Raw genomic sequence first — 10,360 nt, forward strand, 5'->3', positions numbered from 1 at the left:
TCTGCACCCACCGTCCCCCTCGGGGGTATCTGCCCCCTCCCCGGGGATATCTGCCCCCACCTCCCCCCCCGGGGGTATCTGCCCCCACCTACCCCCTGGGTATCTGCCCCCTCCCCGGGGGGTATCTGCCCCCACCTCCCCCTCCGGGGGTATCTGCCCCCACCTCCCCCCGGGTATCTGATTCCCCCCGGGGGTATCTGCCCCCTCCGGGGGGTATCTGGCCCTACCTTCTCCCCTGTCCACGAAGCTGGTGATGGTGTTGGCCCGAGTGGCCGGCGGCTTGGAGCTGCTCCTGTTGAGCCCGCGCCGCTCGCTCCCGGACAGGCTCCGGTACAGGAACAGCATGTAATCGTGAGCGGTCACCTGCGGGCCGCCAGCTTTCTTGGAGCGCCTGCCGGCCGCTCGGCCCTCGCCGCTCCTGCGGTTCGCTTTCCTGGCGGCGGCGGCGGGGGTGAGGGGGACGGCTCGGGCAGCGCCGGGAGCCCATCGAGGGCTCGCTCTCTTGCTCTGGGCGGTGCCCAGGGGTCCCTGGCGCAGGAGCGGCGCAGTGGCGGCGGAGTGAGCGGCGAGGAGCCCGGCCGCCGAGTCGGGACGGGGCAGGTAGCAGATGCAGCTGAGGTAGCTGACCAGGAAGGTGAACTTTCGCACTAATTCCATCCTCGGAGCTCGCCGGGGGCTAAAGCTGCCAGATCAAGACCGAGCACCGACTCCCAACACTTCCAAGCAATTTCCTCCAAAACTCTCCGGCGTATTTGATGGATCTGTCCCATAGTGGACTCGGCTTTGGTGACAGTTAATCCCGGGCACTTTCCGACCAGGCAGAGAAGAGAGAGAGAGAGAGGCTTGAGAAATCAAAACAGCTTTCCTCCAACTTTGCTCGCTCTTCCTTTCTCTAACTCCGAGGGTGACTCAGTCCTGGTTTAAATCCCTCACCTCCAAGGACGAGAAATGCATAACCCTGCCCAGCGCCCTCTCTCTCGCTCTCTTTAAAAAACTTCCAAATTTTGAATCGTTTCCAGTAAAAATATTTCACACTCCCACGATTAAGACAGGTGCCCGCCACTAAATCTGCTCTCCCCAACCGGCCAGAGAATTTCAGCAACACTGCGAGAGAGGGAGAAGGGTAACAGAGAGAGAGAGAGAAAAAAAGTCTTTAATTACTTGCTGATGTTGAACAGTCTGCCTGTCCAAAGTTGTTTGGGTGAAATATATTTCTGTTAAATATTACACACATATAGAAGATTAAACGTCTCTCCATTCAAGAACAGGAACACTGGGAGACACACACACACACACACATAGAAAGGTGCGTTTCAAGCCTCACTCTCCTTCCCAATATTGTCACGGGGAGTCTCCGCTTCCTGGGAATAGAATTCCCGGCTGCTTTGGCCTCATTAGCACCAAACCTTAAGATCCTAACCAATTCACTTTTCCAGAAAGCCAGAGCCCTCCCGCCGCAGTTCCAATCTGCATCCACTTTGGAATCTATGGGATTTTGCCGGGGGGTTGGGGGGGGGGGGGAACCTAGGCGAAACGTAAGGGACATCTCCATCCAAATCGCCAGCGCTTCTTACACTAGATCCCCCCGGGATCCCTCTCGTTGCTAAATTGACAGTCCTGTCCCTGAGACATTACACCCTTTTACATTTACTCTTCTGGGGAAGGGGGTATCGACCGGAAAGGTTAACTCTGATTTCTCTCCACAGATGCTGTCAGACCTGCTGAGCTTTTCCAGCACTTTCTCTTTTTGTTTCTGATTTACAGCATCCGTGGTTCTTTCGGTTTTTCTTTCCATTTAACGGCGTGCTTCATTTTGTACGGAAATCTTTATCGACCCATTTGGTGAGATTTTAGCAACTGACGTTGAAGTGACCAGCAAATAATTTGCTGGAAATCTGAAATAAAAAACAGAAAGTGCTGGACTAACTCATTAAATCGGGGTGGGGGGGGGGGGGGTGGTGGAGTTCAGTTCCAGATAATGGACGTGAAATAAGAAACTTGTCTCTGCCTCCAGCGATGCTGTCAGTTCCTCCAGCACTTTCTGTTTTTCTTCTTGAAATCATGTGGGCAGGGCAAGATTTAACCTCAGATCTGACCTTAGCTGCTCACAGAATGGTTATAGCTCTGAGGGAGGCCATTCAGCCCACCATGTCCGTTAGGGCCGGCAGGAATAACTCACTGGGTGCCACTGCTCCTGACTTTGTGCCGTAAGCTTTGCATCTGAAAACCACAACTGAACCTACTTTCAGCACGCCCTCAGGCAGCACTTTCCAAGCCCCAACCTAATGTCTCTCGTGGTGAAAAATTGAATATAGATTCTCATTGATCGCCACTGGTTAACACCAAACGTCCCATTGCATGATTCAAAGACAAGCTGGGGAGAATTCTCCCTTGTGAGTCTGCCAATATTTATTCCTTGGCCAAAATCACTGAATGTAGACTATCCAGACACTGTCATTTTGCTGCTTGAGATCAAATTGGTTGTTGCATTTCTGACATTACAACAATGACTGCTGTTTGAAAGTGAATAGAAACCATGAAGCCTTATAATACAAGTTCCTTCTGAGAGAAGGGATAGCAGTTTAAGAAAAACGAAGGACTGTGGATGATTTTATGGAGAGTTTAATAATGCAATTTTGAAAGGGGAAAGAAGAAGAATCAGTCATTACCGTCATCCCTGAGTTGGGTCTGGCAAGGGGCAGAGTGAGCAGAGCTGCCTTGGAGTAGATCAGCACAGGCAATGACCGAAGGGTTTGTTTCCGAGCTGTACATCTCTATCACTCTGTGATGACTCTGACAATCCATTTGCAAAGATCTGGCAAAATTGAAGTATAATGTGGAACATGCAGAATTGGTAGGAAGAGTAACAAAGAAACCTGTTATTGAAATGGTGAGAGATTGGAGAGCTTTGAAATGAATAGAGATCTGGGTGTCCCAGTGCATGAATGGCAAGCAGTCTGCAGGGACAGAAAGTAATTCGGAAATTTGATAGAATGTTACCATTTGTTGCAAGGTAGAATTGAATACAACAGTATGGAGATTGTGTTACACTTATACAGGGCATTGATGGGACCAAACCAAAGAACTGTGTACAACATTAATCTCCTTATCTAAGGCAGGATGGACATTGGGAGTAGTTTAAAGAAGGTTGATTGGTGGAAAACTTAGAATGAGCGAGTTGCCTTATGAAGAAACGTTGGACAGGTTCGGCTTATATCCAACTGGTAAATAGATACTAGCTGAGCAAGGGGATGAATAGTTATCAAGGGTAGACAGGAGTGTAGGATAATCGCATCACCATGGTCTTATTACATGATGCAGAGGCTGTCGGAGCCATATGGTCTAGTCCTGCTCATAATTCATACATTCTGATGTCTGTTGGCAGATATTTTCCTAAACAAGTTGTTCAGGAATGTTATGCCACATCTCTTTTATTTATTCACTCATGGGACATGGGCAGTTAAGAGTCAACTATGGGTCTGGAATCATACATAGGCCAGACCAAGTGAGAATGGTATATTTCTTTCCCTGAAGGCCATTAGGGAACCAGATGATTTTTCATGACAATCAATAATGGTTTTATGTTCATCCATTGATCCTCAATTCCAGATTCTTTATTGAGTTCAAATTCCACCATCTGCCATGGCAGGATTTGATTCCAGGTCCCCAGAGTAATAATGGAGTTTCTGGATTAATAGTCTAGCAATAACACCAGTATTATCTCCCTGATTGCCTCCCCTCCTCTAGCAGATAGGACTTGAACTCAGACCTCCTGGCTGAAAGGTAGGGACACCACCAATGTGCTACAACTGTCCTTTATGTGTATATTTATGTAATTGTTGGAAAGTCACAAGCAAGGGACCATATGTGTGATGAAGTTTGAAATCAGGGAATGAATTGGAGTTGGGAGTCCAAAGACAAGAAAGATGGAAGGAGAGAACACACAAGCAACTTAGCATTGAGGTTTAATCTGAATACAAAGGTTTCTCATGGTTGATGTTGGAAATATGAGGGATGAGAAGGAGTTTGGGTAGAACATGCATAATATTGTATTGGATGTGAGCAGTAAACATATCGATAAAACAAAGATGAACAAGGTGTGTTTACACTCTACATTTTACACTGTAGCTGCAACAAAAATTGCCTGTCTTATAAATAACCACTACACTATTTTTGTAGATTATTAACACTTCTGTTTTTATAGAATTTCTGTACATTTCAGTTTGTAGTTTCTGCTTCTTTCTCCAGGCATTGACAGTGAACTGAACGCTTTATTTTGTACATGTTAAATTCTGTGCTGGTTTAATAATTCTTAGTGTGAGACTATGTACAACAGGGAATAAACTGAGCTTCAGCAGCAAAAATTGAGACAATTTAAGGCAGCTTTAATGCATCACAAACTTGTGTCATTAAGCCTTAAGCTTAAAATTCAAATGAGGAAAGATTTAAGTTGGTTCAAGTGGATCATTTACACTAGCATTAATGCAGGGGCCAAATGACCTCTTTTTCTGCCCTATACCCCTTGTGAGGACTGCAGCCCTTAGGCGTGAGAGCATGTGACTGAGTTTTATGTATCACTTGAAAATCCAAAATATCATGGAATATCTTTCATGATTTGATGGGGATTGGGAAGGTAGTGGTGGCATGAGAATAGTGAGTAGACCATTGGGGTAAGTAAAAGTATTTCAGGGTGAAGCCCAATGAAGGAGAAGGATGCTTGTAATTTAATGACCCTGGTGGACGTGTTCAAGATTAGAAGATTTTGTTGGGAATGTTCAGGGTTCGGAAAAAGTGAGGACTGCAGATGCTGGAGGTCAGAGTCGAAATGTGTGCTGCTGGAGAAACACAGCTGGTCTGGCAGCATCCGAGGAGCAGGAGAGTCAATATTTTGAGAAGAAGCTTCCTGATTCCTGATGAAGAGCTCGTGTTCAAAACGTCTCTCCTGCTCCTCGGATGCTGCCTGACCGGCCGTGCTTTTCCAGCACCACGCTTTTCAACAATGCTCAGGATTAGAAAATATTGGGGGACTGTTCTGCATTAGTATATGCTAGAGGTCTTCAGAGTATTTGAGAAGATTTGTAGCTCGGGTTGTGGATGAAGTTATCGACTTGCTCAGTGAGCTGGAAAGTTTGTTTGCAGACATTTTGTCACCATGCTAGGTAATATCATCAACAAGCCTCCGGTGAAACGTTGGCGTTCTGTCCCGCTTGCTACTTGTGTGTCTGGGTCTTCTGGGTTTGGTAGTTTCATTTCCGGTTTTGTTGCTGACACCACCAACCCCAGCAGACCCAGACACAGAAATAGTAGATGGGACAGAACACCAACATTTCACTGGAGGCTCATTGATGATGTTACCTAGCATGGTGAAAAAACATCTGTGAACAAACTAACCAGCTCAGCGAGCAAGTCAACAACCTCATACTAGAGATCTGTTCAGGATTAGATGGTGCTAGAGATCTGTTCAGGATTATAAGATGCCTTTGTAGTGTAGTTAAATCAACCGTGCTGCGAAGAAGGGAGTTCTAGGAGTTTGACCCACTCGTGATGAAGGAATACTGATCTAATTCCAAGTCAGTTTGGTGTGTCGCAAGGAAGGGAACTCGGGCCTGGAATGTTCCATCATACTCCTGGCATTAGGGTGCCAGGCAGTTAGGATGGCAGGTAAGTGCTGAAGTCGTTAGGGAGCATTAGTTGGAGGTGGGGAAGAATGTCAGTGACAGTGGTCAATGATGAGTGGGAGGCTGGTGTAGCTGGTGTCAGGCTGAGCAGCAGTGAGGTTGTGGGAAAGTCAGAACAGGGGGTGGTGTTCACATGTTATGTCCCGCAGTGGTGGGGGCAAAGGTGTGGTTGTTTTGGAAATGTGTTGGTCTATATAGTCAGGCAGAGGGGATTTGATTTTCAGTAGTCCAAGGGGGTATAAGGAGTCTGGGGAGGTGTATTTGTGGATGTGTGCAGTAATTGGGGTTAAGTTAGACTAGGTTTTTGAGTGACTATTAGCTTAATGAAAGCAGAACGCCCTAAATTCTCTGACATTAAGGGTGTATCTGGTAGGTTCTGAATACAAAGTAGTTGCTCGTCAGAAGCTTCCCTTTCCCGGGTAAATCCCATAAAGTCTGCTGTCTGGTATTCTGTAGGATCTTGATACTGCACTGCTGAAATAACTAGCTGCCCATTGGAACATCTGGGCCTACGTTCTCACTCATTTCCTTTATAACCCTCAGATGGAAACCATCTGAACCTGATGCTCTGTCCCTGTATACTGTAATTATTGTTCTCACTGCTGTTGTTTAGTTTATTTTAATTTTTATTGAGTTCAGATTCAACACTAGTTGGGATGTGCGACATGCTGACCTCTTCTTCTTGTGTAAATACTGATGTACTGTGAGTAGTTACAATGAAAGCATCACCGTTATCCGATTTTAAGAAAGCCAAATGCCTCCGCTTCTGTCTAAGATGATTGTAATATCAATTTTTGTTGATTTTGATGTTCCTTTTAAGTTTCTTTTTATATTCCCTTTTGTAGCTCTGATAGAAATCTGTTTTATGTGTCTTTCTCATTTGCCAGGATCTGCGTTTTTTTGTTTTGTTGCATTTTTATGCGTTCTTTGCCTTTTAGTGTAACCTGTCCCTTGCTCCTTTAATTGTGCAAACTATCATTCTTAGTAAATAGAGCTGTTGCCTCTTAGGAGTTTAAATAGGCTCTGTATCAGGTTAAGTCCTGTTTTAAATACCTCCTACTGACATTCTGTCATTTTACCCATTAATAGATTTGTATAGCTGACTGTTTACTTCACCCGAGGAGCAGGAAAATCGATGGTTCAGGCAAAGGATTCCCAATGAAGGGCTTTTGCCTGAAATGTTGATTTTCCTGCTCCTCGGATGCTGCCTGACCTGCTGTGCTTTTCCAGCACCACTCTAATCTTGACTCTGATCTCCAGCATCTGCAGTCCTCACCTTCACCCTGTTTACTTCACCTGATGAAGGAGCAGTGCCCTGAAAGCTTGTGATTTTAAATAAACCTATTGGACTGTAACCTGAAGCCATGTGATTTCTGACTCTATTACATAGAACATAGTGCAGTACAGGCCCTTCGGCCCTCGATGTTGTGCCAACCTGTCATACCAATCTGAAGCCCATCTAACCTACACTATTCCATGTACATCCATATGCTTGTCCAATGTCGACTTAAATATACTTAAAGTTGGCAAATCTACTACCGTTGCAGGCAAAGCTTTCCATGCCCTTACTACTCTCTGAGTAAAGAAACTACCTCTGACATCTGTCCTATATCTATCACCCCTCAATTTAAAGCTATGCCCCCTCATGCTTGCCATCACCATTCTTGGCAAAAGGCTCTCCCTGTCTACCCTATCTAACCCTCTGATTATCTTATATGTCTCTATTAATTCAACCTTCCTCTCTCCAATGAAAACAGCCTCAAGTCCCTCAGCCTTTCCTCGTAAGACCTTCCCTCCATACCAGGCAACATCCTAGTAAATCTTCTCTGCACTCTTTCCAAAGCTTCCACATCCTTCTTATAATGCGGTGACCAGAACTGTACACAATACTCCAAGTGTGGCCGCACCAGAGTTTTGTACAGCTGTAGCATAACCTCATGGTTCCGGAACTCGATCCCTCTATTAATAAAAGCTAAAACACTGTATGCCTTCTTAACAATATTGAAGTCAGACTCAGAATTTTGGTAGCTCTTTCATATATCTCCCTTTCAAAATCTAAATTGAATTTAATTAAATAATGGTTGTGATTCAACCAAGGCTCATACAACTGTGAGCTAGATCTGGCTCATTCCTGGTGACTGAAACTAATTTCTGACGGTGTGGGAACCTGTGTTGACATACATTACTGGCATTTCTTACTCACTTTCGTTTATTAACAACGGATGTATCAGTCCTCATTGTAGATTGCAATCAGCATGAACATGGGTTTTTATTACAAATTACTGACAGTTGTAAGTGTTGGTCATTACTGTACATCACAGACACTGTAAACACGAGTCATTAGAAAAATTAAGCTCAGTGGGAGTATGGGTTCTCCCTGTACATTAGAACTGTGTTGGTCCTGAAGGTAGATTACTCACTGTGTGAATATCAGTACTTATTTTAATTACTGACTGTGTGAGTAATGAATCTTACCCTAAATCTGAGTGCAAGGAATTAACTTCCATGAATCATTTCTACAAAGAGAAAAGAACACAGTCCAGATTTGAACTTTCAAAATGTACAGCCAGATCCTTCAGAGAGGCTGTTGACAGTGTATTGCTGGAAAAGCACAGCAGGTCAGGCAGCATCTGAGGAGCAGGAGAATCGACGTTTCAGGCATTAGCCCTTCATCAGGAATGGCATCAGTTCCTGATGCAGGGCTTATGCCCGAATCGTTGATTCTCCTGCTCCTTGGATGCTGCCTGACCTGCTGTGCTTTTCCAGCACCACACTCTCGACTCTGATCTCCAGCATCTGCGGTCCTCACTTTCTCCTTCAGAGAAAGCAGTCCTGAAATTCTTAGTTGCCCAGAGAGTGATGTGAGAATGGAAATGACTGCCACAGGTAATGGCTGAGGTAAATAGCTAAGCGCACAAACAATAGTGTGAACCGGGAAGAGGTCATCTGGAGCTGAGACTCTCACTGAGACTTTCACCAAAGACTCTCACTGATGATGTTACCTAGTATGGTGGTGAAATGTTTGGAAACGAATCTTGCAGCTCAGCGAGCTAAACTTATATACAGAGCAGCTTAAAATCAGTATTTCCTCTGAAGTGCCTATGACTGTTTATATGGATATTCCAGTGTAATAAGCATTTATGAGGAGGTGATGGCCTAGAGGTGTTATTGTTGGACTGTTAATCCAGAGACCCAGATAATTTCTGGATATCTGGGTTCAAATCCTACTGTCACAGTTGGATTCAGTTTTTAAAAATCTGGAATTATGAGTCTAATATTGACCATAAATCCATTGTTGACTATTGGAAAAAACTCATCGGGTTCACTAATATCATTTACTGAAGGAAACTGCCATTCTTATCTGGTCTGGATTATATGTGACTCCAGGCCCACAGCATTGTGGTTGACTCTTAACTGCCCTGTGTGATGGGCAATAATAAAATATAGCACAGGAACAAGCCCTTTTGTCCACCAAGCCTGTGCCGATTCCTAATCCTTAGTTAGATCTGCTGCTTATTGCCCATACACAGTTTCTAACCCTCTGTTCGCCTCCTGTTCATGTGATTATCAAGGTACACTTTAAGGTGCCTGCTTCCACCAACTCCATCAACAGGGTGTTCCTGGCACCCATCACCCTCTGTGTAAAAAAAAGTTTCTGCGCATTTTTCCTCTAACTTTCCCCCTCTCACGTGATTCTGTCCCTTCTTGCAGCTGAATTTTCCACCTTGGGAAAAATCCTCTGACTATCTATGCCTCTCATAATTTTGTAGACCTCTATTAAGTTGCCCTACAGCGTCTGAATTTCCTGTGAATGTAATCCAAGTTTATCCAAGCTCTCCTCATAACCAAAACCATTCAGACCCATAAGATAGTCTGCCCAAATCCAGGTATTAATTTGAGTGAAACTTCTTTGAACTGCCTCTCATGCATTTATATCACTTCCCAAATAAGGAGACCAGTATACAGTACTCCAGATATGGTATTGCCAGTAGTCAGTAGGGTTGTTGCATAACCTTCCTAATTTTATTTTAATTTCCCTTACTATGCACAATAACACTCTGCTTGCTTTCCTGATAACTTGATGTACCTGCAGATTAATCTTTTATAATTCATGCACTCAGACACCCAGGTCCCCCTGCATCACTGAACTCTGTAATCGCCTACCATTTACACTTCCTGCCAAAGTGGACTTTCCACACTATACTCCACCTGCCAGAACTTCACCCACCCACTCATCTATATTGCTTGTAGCTCCCCATAACTGACTATGCTGATTGAGCCAGCAACACCCTCATGCTGTCAATGAATTTTAAAAAAAACTATTGAATCTTTCAGTGCTATGTTACCCAAGTCTATTTCTGATGGGAGCTAATATAAGTACTTCCTCATTAGGTCAAATATCCTGCTGAAAACAAAAGCCCACACACATTGGCAGACCATGTCTATCAAAGCTTTGGGAATATTTACTGTAAATACCCTCATGAACAATCCTCAGATGATGTGTATTTGTAGGGTACGACCTAATGCACTACAGCAGGAGTACAAAGATCCCAAACCCTTATGATTTATCCAACTACCTTCCCTTAAACACATACATTTCATACACCAGGGAGAAAATGTTCATTCTGGAAAGTTTGATTCACTTGATTCTCCCCCAGAAACTCAATGACCAACTATCTGAA

The 10,360-nt window shown here is 44.4% G+C and overlaps 1 protein-coding gene across 3 annotated transcripts in view; it reads right to left on the minus strand.

Annotated features, from left to right (window-relative positions):
- The window catches only part of gdf5 (growth differentiation factor 5), a 50,458-nt gene extending 48,625 nt beyond the window's left edge, over positions 1-1,833 (minus strand). The window contains exons 1-2 of one of the 3 annotated variants that reach the window (XM_072556204.1): positions 1,719-1,833; positions 228-1,104 (exon numbers count right to left, since the gene is read on the minus strand). In XM_072556204.1, the coding sequence (XP_072412305.1) occupies positions 228-657 (430 nt within the window). In that variant the 5' untranslated portion in view covers positions 658-1,104; positions 1,719-1,833. Of the gene's footprint in view, positions 1-227; positions 1,105-1,232; positions 1,476-1,718 lie in introns of those variants that run through there. The other 2 variants (XM_072556203.1, XM_072556205.1) reach the window with 2 other exon arrangements.
- Between the last annotated feature and the right edge of the window lie 8,527 nt (positions 1,834-10,360).

This window comes from Chiloscyllium punctatum, chromosome 37 (genome assembly GCF_047496795.1).
Source record: "Chiloscyllium punctatum isolate Juve2018m chromosome 37, sChiPun1.3, whole genome shotgun sequence".
Taxonomy (NCBI): domain Eukaryota; kingdom Metazoa; phylum Chordata; class Chondrichthyes; order Orectolobiformes; family Hemiscylliidae; genus Chiloscyllium; species Chiloscyllium punctatum.